The sequence below is a fragment of the Coffea arabica genome, chromosome 4c (assembly GCF_036785885.1).
Source record: "Coffea arabica cultivar ET-39 chromosome 4c, Coffea Arabica ET-39 HiFi, whole genome shotgun sequence".
In the NCBI taxonomy this organism is placed as follows: domain Eukaryota; kingdom Viridiplantae; phylum Streptophyta; class Magnoliopsida; order Gentianales; family Rubiaceae; genus Coffea; species Coffea arabica.
Genome location: NC_092316.1, coordinates 3,043,287 through 3,054,832, shown reverse-complemented (window position 1 = coordinate 3,054,832; position 11,546 = coordinate 3,043,287). Strand labels below are relative to the sequence as shown.

The window sequence follows — 11,546 nt, the reverse complement described above, 5'->3', positions numbered from 1 at the left end:
GAATCTGTTGACTGCATTCCAACAGTTATGGTTCAAGTAGTTATTTTTTCATGTAATATGATTTGAAATTCAGCTTATGTTTATTTTTATTGGGAATTTTATGATTGTAAAATTTATTAACTTAGAATTTTGTACTTCATTGAAACTAAAAAAGAAAATTAATCATACTATATAATACTAAGATGTCATTTGCACTCTATTTGCTTTCCATGTTATGATCTCGTTCTTGTATTATACTGTTTATATAGTTTCAAATACAAAAATTTTACTTTTCTGCTATGTAAAAGAATTTGTAGTGGAACTTGATGAGTTTAAATGCTTTAGCTACAGCACCATTTTGATTGCATTGTATTAATTCATTTACTCATAATTATATGTTGTACAATGATAAATAATGTTTCTTGATTTGATTGAAACAATCATTATCCATAGTTCAAACGAGTCAATTAAGTAGAGATGTTATATTGGATACTTATACAAGTAAACATTGAAAAATATCATTAAGCAATTTCTACCTATAGTTTGCAATTCGAATTCATATGAGGAATTTCTTCTGATTTTACTTACCATTTTCTACAATTTCAAATTTAGAAAATATTATTTGCACCAATTTTTTATAATCAAGATAGTTTCAATTCAAATTTTTAACAATTATACAGATTTGAACTTATTTATGAGATTATATAGAAATGCCCCTAGCAAAAAATACCAAATATGAATAGTTTCTACAAAACTTTGAAAAAGACCACTTAAGTTTCATATCTATCTATCATTTTTGGACATTATTATCTCTGTAAGAAACATGTGATTAAGTCGTATTATACCCACCAAATTATATAAATAGTTAGTAAAAAATAAAATTATTTTAGATTAGATTGGACGCAAAATGATTGATGGATAAACTTGACTTGATAATTCAGGTTGAGCTTAAGTCGAGGGAGAAATCAGAAGCATTGCTTGAGGGATCTTTCACGAACATATATAGATTCGAGAGATGAAGGGTCCAATTGATACTTTAAAATGTTTTATCGTCTTGGATAAGTTTTAGAAGAGACCTTTGGATACTTTTCAATTGCACTTCAAACATTCTTATATTTTCAAACTACCCTTATCTTTACAGTTGAAATTCAAACATAACCTTTGATCACAACGGATTCTTATATAATATAACAATAAGGATGTCTTATTGCACATTATTTTTATTAATTCACTATGTAATTTATTATTTTTCTATTAAAATCACATGATAAAATCATCATACTTTAGTTCCTATACTACAAAATATTAAACAATAATTATTAATTATCTTGAATCACAAGTACCAAATTCCCGCGCGTCGCGCGGGTTATTTCTCCCTAGTATATTCATAAAAATCAATAATTATTTCTAAACCACACGCACATTGACATTGCATTGGGTGTGTCCTTCTTAACACTGGTACTAATAAATTGCTTCAATTTTGAGAGTGAAAAAAGCTTTGTGAACATCATAAGTGGTGGCCTTTTTTAATTTTTCTGCATTTTTCTTTTTCAAAAATTTGTTCGAATATGATTGAACAAGGTCGAATGAGAGAGAGATGGTATCTGAGTAAAAATTATATAAGAAGATGAGAGAAAATTGGGAAGCTGAACTTTTACTAACAAACAAAAAATGAGTTTTATCTTGAAAATCATCCAACGGTGAACATTTTTACGTCTCTGCAGTTTCACTTGGATTGGATGTGAGTTTAAGAATATGATGCTGTTGAATCTTGATTCCACATTCTCTCCTCATACTTTGGTCCCTAGCCAGCGAGGAGTTCTTCATCGTGGGATTGAAGACATTGAAATGGATGTAGATTTCCAACTTTATCTTACAAGAAGAAAAGAGAAACTACTATCTTCACTTCAATCTAGTCAACACTTCTGTTAGAAAGGATGTAGGTTCAAGATCTGCTTAAAAAGGCTCATAGTCTTTCAGGTAGATTACAACATACTGTAATGAGAGCATACTTAAAACTTAGCTAGCAGTGAAATGAAACGAAACAAAGTCCCCAAAACTTTATTTCACAAGAAAAAAAAAACCCAAAAGCATGATTAATTCCTAGGATTTAAACCTTCCACTCTGCAACACGCCCTTATATGTCTACCTGCTACTTCCCGCATCTGCAAGTGTAAGCTCTTCCTTTGTTATTGATTCGCCCCATTTCCCTTGGCAACGGTGATCAAGAAATAAGATGGCTGGCGAGCAGTTATTATCGTGAACCCTCTAACCCCAGTCTTGCGTTTAACCAGTGGCAAACCTCGTCCATTTCCTTTGGCACAGTGTAGTGGCCAAGCCTGCAGCATGAGGTAAACATTCAGCATATGGTTCAAGCTAGATAATTGTACGTTTAGCTTTCTGATGAAAGATCAGATACCCGTCATAGCTTTTGAATGTAAGGCATCGAAATCCAGCTGAGCTCAGGATTTGGGACGACTTTTCTCCATGTTTATAAGGGACGACTTCATCACCTGCAAGCAATATATAGATAATAAAAAGACAAACACTTTATAGTTTGCATGCTTTTATAATCCAACCATTTGACCTCACGAGTTTCGAAGTGCTTGCGTGCATATATATATTCAGAGGCTCATTTTGTAAGTGCTCGAGGGAAGCCTAAACGAGTCAAATATGACCACATGCCCTGTCAATAGCAGAAATTTATATAACACTCAATTGTTATGGGAATCCTCCTTACATTAGCCACACGCTGCTTCTTTAGTGACTTGAGAAAGTCTTTCTTCTACTTTTGGATTGATCTAAGTAAAAATTACCCAAGTTCCCCCATGTAATATGACCACAAATTGGATAGGAGCTCTGAATAGAAAGCTATAGAATTTCAATGCAGGGCGCTCTATCAAGTACATACACATTCCATGACATAGCATGATGGGCAAGGATGCAGCACGTCTTGCAGCCTCGTGTGATCCTTCAATCTTGTTCCTCACGTTCCTGCACAATATCAAGTGTTAACTAATTCTGTAGAAGAGCGCTGCAGTGTAGGAGCACCGTTCAATCTTTATAGCACAAAGTTGCACGAAAGGAAAACTAAATGACAAACATCTAAGCACAAAGCATTCTCCATTAATTAATCTTGTGAATCACAAGCTAAAAATTTGTTTCTCCAAACTTGTTCTTGTGGCATAAATCAGCTTCTATTGACGATGATAATTTGAAATTTATTGAGCATCAGTTAAAGTAACTGCCATCTCACAACAAATAGTATTTACGTGTTTTCCCTACTATCGTTTTGCATAAATTGAGATTCAAGTAATCTTCTTCTTATGTAAAATTTGACACATTTTTTCCAGTTCTGTTTATTATGCACTACAAATGGTAGATAAAAGGACTTGTTGCTGACAAAATTTTACATGAGAAGCTAATAAATTGCTGTCATACCTAGAACCAGGAAGCCATCCACTTAGACCAACAATAGCTCTCAAGTAGACAGGGTAAGGGTTTCCATTTCCATATTTTCCATGGGCAAAGCAAGTTGCTGAATACAGAGCAGTGGCAGCGCCCATGCTGAAGCCTCCAATTCCAAGTTTAACTGTTCCACCAATTGTACATCGAAAGTCAGAATATCTGTATCAATTTCTTTAAAGACTGCCCGAGAAACTTATTTTGACATCATATGATAATATAGCTCAGATAAGAAATGAAAGAAATGGAGCCTAGTTTAGTCAACGTTTTTATCTAGATGCAGGAGCTGTAAAGTGAAAGATCTGTATGCCTTTTTTCTTATTATTATTTTTTTCATATGAAATATATCAAATTTAAAGTTGTGCAATTCACTAAAGGTAATGCATACTGAGTGATGTAGGCATATGCAGGACTTACCATCAGCAGGCTCTGTAGATAGAAGATTTGCAATATGTGCTGCTGAAGCATCCAAGCCTTCGAAATCATCAGGACCATCTTCTGAAAGCTCTCCAACATCAAACCCTGGTAAAAGACCAAAGTTCATGTAAATAGTAGTTTAGTAAGATCATTGTATTGAAGTTTTCTGATATAGCCTTACAAGCAGTACAAGGAAATCCGCCAAGTATAGCCACAGGACGAGTGGGAGCAGTTGGACATATCCACTTAATCTGCAAAATGTGCTTACCCTTTCAGTACCAAAAGCAGTTACAAAAGATCAATTATTAGTTTCAAAGCTGGAAATACTTTAGATGGGGCACAAACTCTTACATTTGGCAGTGGAAGGCTTTCCAGGAGCTGCGACCAACTGCAGAAAAAGAGAGAGACATTTAGAGGATTTTTACTCTTTCCTTGCACTTTATAAATTTTATTGATCCAAAGGTGAAGGTGGTTAGATATTTCTGTGGTTGCATGAACTTTTAATTAATCATGTGTAACACTCATGAATAGTGTATCAATGGATACAATGCATCTAATACAGTCCCAGAACGAACCATCCATTCAGGATATAAGGAGCAATTGGAATTCAACTCTTCTGATGCCAAATAGTTAATATAAAGACCATGAAATGCTCATGGAGAAGCCACCGGAAAGCACTCCTGTTCAGAATATGCAGACAAATAATGCGGAATATCTGTTAAACTTCAGAATTCTGCACATCTTTCGGCATAATGTGTTTGAATATCCTGAACAATGGTTCCTCTATTTGCTAATTGACAAGATAACAAGTAAGTGAACAAGTGGTCCCATATATGTATGGATATCCTGAACAATAATTCCTCTTTTGGCACGTCGTGCTTTCAAAATCTTCAAGGAAAGCTCAGGATAAAACAAGACAAAAATATTTAAACCAAAAGAGGTAAAGTGGTTCCATTATTCTATATTTCTATGGCAGCGCCACTTTCCCCTATCAACTCAATCAGATAAGTAGGACAAACGTTAAAGCTCAAGCCGCAGTTGCTTTCCGCAATTAGTGAAAGAATCTCCAGAAAAAGTTAGCCGGCTCAGAAAGAAAAGTAATTAAACTTCAGAAGAACAGACATATAATCTGTCAACAAATTAACATTCTTTAAGCTGCTTTCCTTCTTTTCTTTTCTCTAAGGAAGTTCCAGCATTTTCCTAGTAATAAAGGAGAAAAGGAAATGGAAGGTGTTATTGCACAATAAGTCAAAAATTCACACTAGTCCGGAAAACAATAGTCTATCCTTGGCTTCAGAGTATGAAATTCCAGCTTGAAAATGAAATGCGTTTACTGCAGAACCAAATTAGATAGTACTTGTAGATCCTAGGGAGCAGCATATAGGGTTTAAAACAGAGCAAATAGTTGATCAATGAAGTGCACCACCCCGATGATAATGCGTTGATGCTTGCAATTTCTATAGAACAAAATTGAGACAATTATTGATCACAAGAAATTTTAAAATCTGTAGAATGATGTCTCCTCGAATGTTCCCAGCAGTAGCTCCCGGACCATTTGATTTCAAGCAAGACAGGAGAAGGATGCAGACAGCCATGTACTAAGAGAGTGAGTTGCTGATGTCTAAATCAATGTTACCTCGAGCCATTATCACCAAGGCCATGCAGCCAAACAATTGTAGCCTGGTGCTTGCCTTTAGGCCTAACCACATATGTCCTCCCAAAGTCAAATGTTCTCCTTGCTCCTCTACTTCCTGGAAATTTTATCCAGGTCAGGGGTGGAATGGAACGAGCATTACAGTGAAATGCAGGCAAGCGCCATTGATGAATAGTGCAAAACAAGAAAATACTTGCGGGAGAAAGAAATGTTGGTACTAACCAGAACCCACTGAAGAATTTGTGTAACTCATATCTGGCTGCCAGAAATGGAATTAATGCACCCTCCAATATTCAAGGCCACTTGCTACTGTAAGAATTAGTGATAAACTCAGGACGGTCGGTGGTGCTATGAGGAGAAACACAAAATGATATCGAGGTATTTATACCCAAAACTCTAAGAGCAGGTTGAAGACGGAATAAAACATGTGAATATGCAACACAGTATGTGAGAAACAGCTACGCATTGTGCCTAAAACCGCCTAGAAACTCAAAAAGATAGAAAGAGCATCATCTATGAAAAGGAGAGGTAAAGACAAGGACAAAAGCAGGCAATCTTTTCATCAGCAGAGGGGAAAAGGGAATCAAAGCAGGAAGGGGAAATACAGAGCACATTCATCCAACCATTCCATTCCCATGAGAGAGCGAAATCCCCAGCTTGGAAATGGAGGGCTCTAGATTTACTACAGCACAAAGAAGAGAATCTATGCTTGTGGGCAGTGGCTATTCTCCATAAATAAAGTAAACCCACAACTACAACTCAAGAATATTGCTGAAAACAAGAAAGAGAATAATCCAATTTGGTAAAAAGAAAATATCTTTTCTCGCAATCATTTGTTTATGCATTTCTTCTTTTTTCTTTATTTCTGATGATTGATGGATACCCATTATCTTCAAAGTGAAGTTCAACTGTCCAATCTAACATCATTGTGGTATAGCACAAATCTGGACAATAATAATGGGAAGAAGAATAATCAACCATTTCGAAAAAGACTCTCATCACTAGCTAGTAGCTAGCTACCTCATACCATTAATTTCTAGCCATGCATATATATCTTATACACACGCTGATAATACTTACTGAAAAGATTGATGATTAATCAAAATTCCTAGACACTACACACACACACATATATATATATATATATGTAGATATAGAAAGAGAGTGTGAAAGATTCGCATTCGGGATGAGCAGTATTACTAATTGGTACGTAATTAAGTACCTGGAGTTCTTGGGTGGTGGAAGGGACAACATCGGAAAAAGCATATGAACTTTTTATCATCCCATCTGCACTTTTCTTTTCTTTCTTGTTTTTGTATCTCTTAGCTTTGCTTTGCTGCTTGCCACTTGCACTTTGGTAATGTTCAAGTTTCCTCAAAGTCTTTGCATTCATTCATTGTTTCGTTGGTTTTGTAATTTTTTTTGTAGGTTTATTACTACAATTCATGATGAATTCAAAGACTATCACAGCCTGAGTACATCCCACCGAACTCCCCCTCTCTCTCTTTCTTGGCTCTGTGCCTTCTTTTCAATTTTCACCTCTGTCATTTTGGTGCTTTTGACCTCATCAGTTTGATTTTTTTTTTCCTTCTGAACTTGTTGATAAAGGATGTCATAAACGCGACTAATGGATTGGAAAAACATCATTAATGAACTGACATCTCTATGCAATAAGAAGAGATTACAAAGAAAGAAAATATGAATAGCATCTGAGCTGTCCATGCTTTCTACAAATTGCGCATCCCACTATTTTAATGATATATAAATGCAAAAATAATTGGTGAAAAACTACTCTTAATTTTCTTTTTTTGCATGGCCTTGATGAAGGGGATACAGCTCTCAACTGTACAAATGATGATGGAGCATTACTTTCTTTAGGCTAAATGTGTACTGCAGGAAATGTGTGTGTGCTGTGCTTTTTATGATGATTATATATAATCATTTTAAGGAAATGAACACTTACATTTTACAACTCCAATGAGTGTTTGATGACAACGTGTAATTAAAGTCCCAACTATTTCATACTATGTTTCAATAAAATGGAAAGAAAACAAAAAAAGGGTGATATAGCCCTGATTACTCTTTTTGCTGCTGCACTAGACATATGGGTATCTCGCCATCTTACTGGTTAAAGAATTGATATGTGCTCAGCTTTGGCTTCTCTTATCGTTATTTTCACCTTTTTCCATCTTAAGAAATTGAATATTTCCAATTTCTGATGGTAGTATATGGGCCTACCTCTGTTTGTTTTCTTGTTGGCTATTTTTCAACTGTGTAATGGCACACCAATGCCTGCTCAGGGGGTGGTCCGTGGAGAATGGATCTCGTGGCACACGTTGGCCCACATTTTTCAGTGACTTGGGCCCATGGGACGTCATTGCACAACTCTTAGAAGGTAAAAGGCCTAAAGTCTCCAATTTCTTTTTCTTTTTTTTTTTTTTAAATTTCCCTTTTCCCCTTTTATTTATTATTATTTTTTATTTTTTATAATCTAATCTATCTTATTCTACAAGAAGAAAAAGTCTAAAGAAACTATATAAGAGACTAACAAAGGTGCACAAACTCGACTAGCTCAAAGAGGTGCTCTTACATTTCTTTTAAATTTTTTCACTACAGATAGATAGAATTCGAACTTTCTGATCTCCAATTCAAAAAGGGATTTAATGCCATTTTTAGTGGCCACTGGGCAGCGGTGGTTCCCTTCTATTTATTATTTGATCCCTTCCTTGTCGAGAAATGTTTTGAATAACCTCTAATCAATTGCGGAAATGCACAATCCTCGATGCTTAGCACTAAGCAATTATTTTTTGGTTGCAAAGTCTGTATGTAGATCTCTAAGTATGATAGATAGAATCACAACCCCATCACTAACTTGCAAAGTTTTCTTTTGACATCATCATTAACTAGTTGACCTGAATTCAGAAATTATTGGTAACGTGTAGCATCATGATTGGACCAATCTGCAAAAGAGCATCTGATGATGTTCGTGTATTCCATTTTCCCTCCTTTTTGGGGAGATATTTTTCACTCGTATCTTTAGCAATTAGCATGTCAACTCCACTTTCCTCCCAACCCCCCCCCCCCAAAAAAAAAAAAAAAAAAAAAAAAGGAACACCCCCATGTAGAAGTAGAGCAAAAAGAAGAATCCACGGCTGTTCATTCTCAAAGTTTAGTGTTTATTTTAGCTCTCGACAACATTTGTGCTGCTGGCACTAACTTTATTTTGTCCAGATAGTACCTGTCAATGATTCAAATTGGGAAATTTTGCACAAGAGATATATACGCGATCCCTAAATAATGAAGGATTGCTTTCAACTTGTAAATGATAGCTGCCTTTTTCCTGATTCTATTTTAATCTTCACCGCCACTATGAGTTAATTATTAGCTTTATGAGTAGAGATATCTGCAATATTTATTGGAGCTTACGTACCACACGAATGTTGTCACGTTGATGACTTCAAATTTACTCATCCAATTGACCTTCACATTTCAAACACTCGCTGTAATTTACGCATTGCAATTTGAAATGAGACGGTAAATTTTGAAATTGAGTGTATACACTTACTCATTAAGAAAGAAATTTTACAACTGGAGCTCACCCCCTTGGCTAATGAGATTTACCATTAGTTAGCAACCAAAAAGTTTTCTGAAGGTTAAAAAAAAACAAAAAGGCTAACAATCGAAACAACTATCTTTTTATTTTACATGCATCACATCACAAAAAAGTACTGCAATATCATTCTAAAGATGTTCTCCCAAAATAAACCCTAAATTCCTCTAGACTTTCTTCAAATAATCTTCTATCCAAATAAGCCCTAAATTGGTTATATCTGCACCTTTATTCTCTCATCTATGCAGTCGAGTATTACTCTAGAAGTTCCTTGTCTTAGGCCCTATTTGATAATGCAATCAGCAGTTAAATTTATTGAGTTCAAACCTTAATATGTTTAAACATGTTTGATGACCAAAAACAAAAAGTTTTAATCAATTGAATGGTTCTGAATTTTATAGTTAAAACTTGTTCAAAACAATAAATGATAACTTGTTTACTTATCACTTAATGCAGAATATGCTCAAATATTAGGATTTTAATATTTAACAATTCAGTAACTTAACAGGTTCAAATTTCAAACTTTAATTTTATCAAACGCATCCTTAGTATCAGAATTTTAAGTGAAAAGAAAAAACCAACTAGAATCCGAAAAAATAACCTTACCTAAATCCAGGCTGCATTTGGGCCTCTACCATGACTGGAGAACTAACCCGTAGCCGAGTACATGTATTAAAGAATGAATCAAAAAGAGCCGAACGAAAAAAAAAAAAATCCAAATTAACCTGTATATGATAATCCAAATTGTTTTTGAATTTGGAAAATGAATATATTACAAAACGGATCTATTTCTAAGGATTGCTATCATTTTCAAGTGCTCTCATGCGACGATGTCGATCATGCAGTAAATTGATGGAGGAGAAACGTGGAATAAAAGATCTACTCATTCACATGTAGCTTTTCTGGGACAACGTATTTTTGTTCGAATATATAAATGGACGGACAGGCTTCATTCTCTATCACATCCTAATGAAATTTCTAGCACTAGCTCCGTTCTTTGGAGATTCCTTAGCCTCTGAACCCGCGGGTCCTGGATCTGGTAGGATGCTTTGTGTTGGCCTATAAAAGGCCGCGATGTCGTGTCTAGTCTAAGGCCTATCGTCCAACTAACATCAGAAATTTCCTTTCAACGGTAAATAATAAACACACACACACACACACACAGAATTTTTTAAGGTAATTCCACAGATTTATTCAAAAAGCAATTGCTATCACAGGTAATTCCTTTCAACAGTAATTACACAGAATCAGAAATTTCCTACTACGCCCGTAATATACCCACTGCAACGGAGCGTGCATGATTCTGCTGCCAACGGCGACGGGTGGACGAACGATTGGTATGGCTAGTCATTAATTCCTAGAGATCAGTAGAAAAACTTTTATGTGTGAAAAACGTCCAATATATATTTAAATATAAATTTAAAAAAAAAAAGGAAGAAGAAGGAGAAGGTTGTAGGAAAGGACGAAGTTACCTACTCCGAGGGTGACTGACTGTGTCCACCATCCGGTCATCAGGCACAGTTTTGCCTTTTGGGAGCTCAAAACCGCTGTAATTATTTCCCAATGGGGTCTTGAAACTGGGTTGCTCCTTGTAGACCTAAATGCAGAAGAACCGCCGAAAGCATTGGAGTCACTGTCCCAAGACTCTAAACACCAAAGCAAAGGGAATTGGGAATTATACGCATTGATTAAGACGGGAGAACCATAAAGTGAGGTGATTCATCTAGAAGGAAATGCGGTGGCGCGATGTCTGCTATTTCTTCTTCTTCTTCTTCTGTGGCATTTGGCACGGAACGAACCAATTCCACCTCGATTCTCATTTCACCAAAATCACCCGCCTGAGTTGCCTTTTCAAAAGCTTTCCGCGCTAATACACAAAAGGCAATTTGCAAATACAAAAAAACCTTCTCACGTAACCCAAAAGGCAATTTGCAAACGCAAAACCTTTCCACGTAGTCCTGAGTCGTCGGCTGCGTCGTCTTTGCTCCAATCTCTCCCCAGCCGCACCCCGCCTTTGTTTTCCTAGTAGCTCCGACATCGTCGAATTTCTACTAGAGTCAGAAAGCTCATAAGATGCCTAAATAAGACGGTAGCCATTTGGATTGCGTATATCAGGAGTTTTTGTGGGAAAAAAAAAATAGAGGTATAACGCAGAGACTAGTGCGTGAGATTAAAAGATCATAATCATAGAGAAATATGTATATATTTCAAAATACTTTTCCAGAAAACATACAATCCAAACAAGTTATTAAAAGCATTAGGCCGCCAAGCATCCAAACGAGAACAATTCCCAAGGTCATGCATAAGCATTAAGCCGCAATGCATCAGGATTTATCCAACTCCCTAGGTTTTCAAAAGTAGGTCTGCGACTGGCCCGTTTTCTTTCCACATTTAACCTTTCCTTTTTCCTTTCTGATTTTG

The 11,546-nt window shown here is 35.8% G+C and overlaps 1 protein-coding gene across 3 annotated transcripts; it reads right to left on the bottom strand.

Moving 5' to 3' along the window:
- Positions 1-1,919: 1,919 nt before the first annotated feature.
- Positions 1,920-6,862, bottom strand: LOC113738588 (uncharacterized). Of its 3 annotated transcripts, none has more exons than XM_027265834.2 (10): positions 6,738-6,862; positions 5,738-5,824; positions 5,498-5,612; positions 4,213-4,249; positions 4,043-4,112; positions 3,862-3,966; positions 3,421-3,571; positions 2,891-2,973; positions 2,399-2,492; positions 2,015-2,318 (listed from the first exon to the last, which is right to left on the bottom strand). In XM_027265834.2, exons 2-10 carry the CDS (start codon positions 5,766-5,768, stop codon positions 2,234-2,236), a joined length of 771 nt encoding a protein of 256 aa, XP_027121635.1. In that variant the 5' UTR covers positions 5,769-5,824; positions 6,738-6,862; the 3' UTR covers positions 2,015-2,233. The 3 variants fall into 3 exon arrangements, with proteins under 3 accessions (XP_027121633.1, XP_027121635.1, XP_027121634.1); XM_027265833.2 differs by lacking the exon at positions 6,738-6,862 and adding an exon at positions 6,139-6,217; XM_027265832.2 differs by lacking the exon at positions 6,738-6,862 and having other exon boundaries at positions 1,920-2,318; positions 5,738-6,222.
- Between the last annotated feature and the right edge of the window lie 4,684 nt (positions 6,863-11,546).

What these genes read in the sequence shown, in the direction of transcription:
- LOC113738588 (XM_027265834.2), bottom strand. Translation starts at nt 5,768, where the DNA reads ATGAGTTACACAAATTCTTCAGTGGGTTCTG. An exon ending in CTTGGTGATAATGGCTCGAG is followed by an intron (nt 4,250 to 5,497) that starts GTAACATTGATT and finishes CTTTTTCTGCAG; the next exon opens with TTGGTCGCAGCTCCTGGAAA. An exon ending in CGGATTTCCTTGTACTGCTT is followed by an intron (nt 3,967 to 4,042) that starts GTAAGGCTATAT and finishes GTCTTTTACCAG; the next exon opens with GGTTTGATGTTGGAGAGCTT.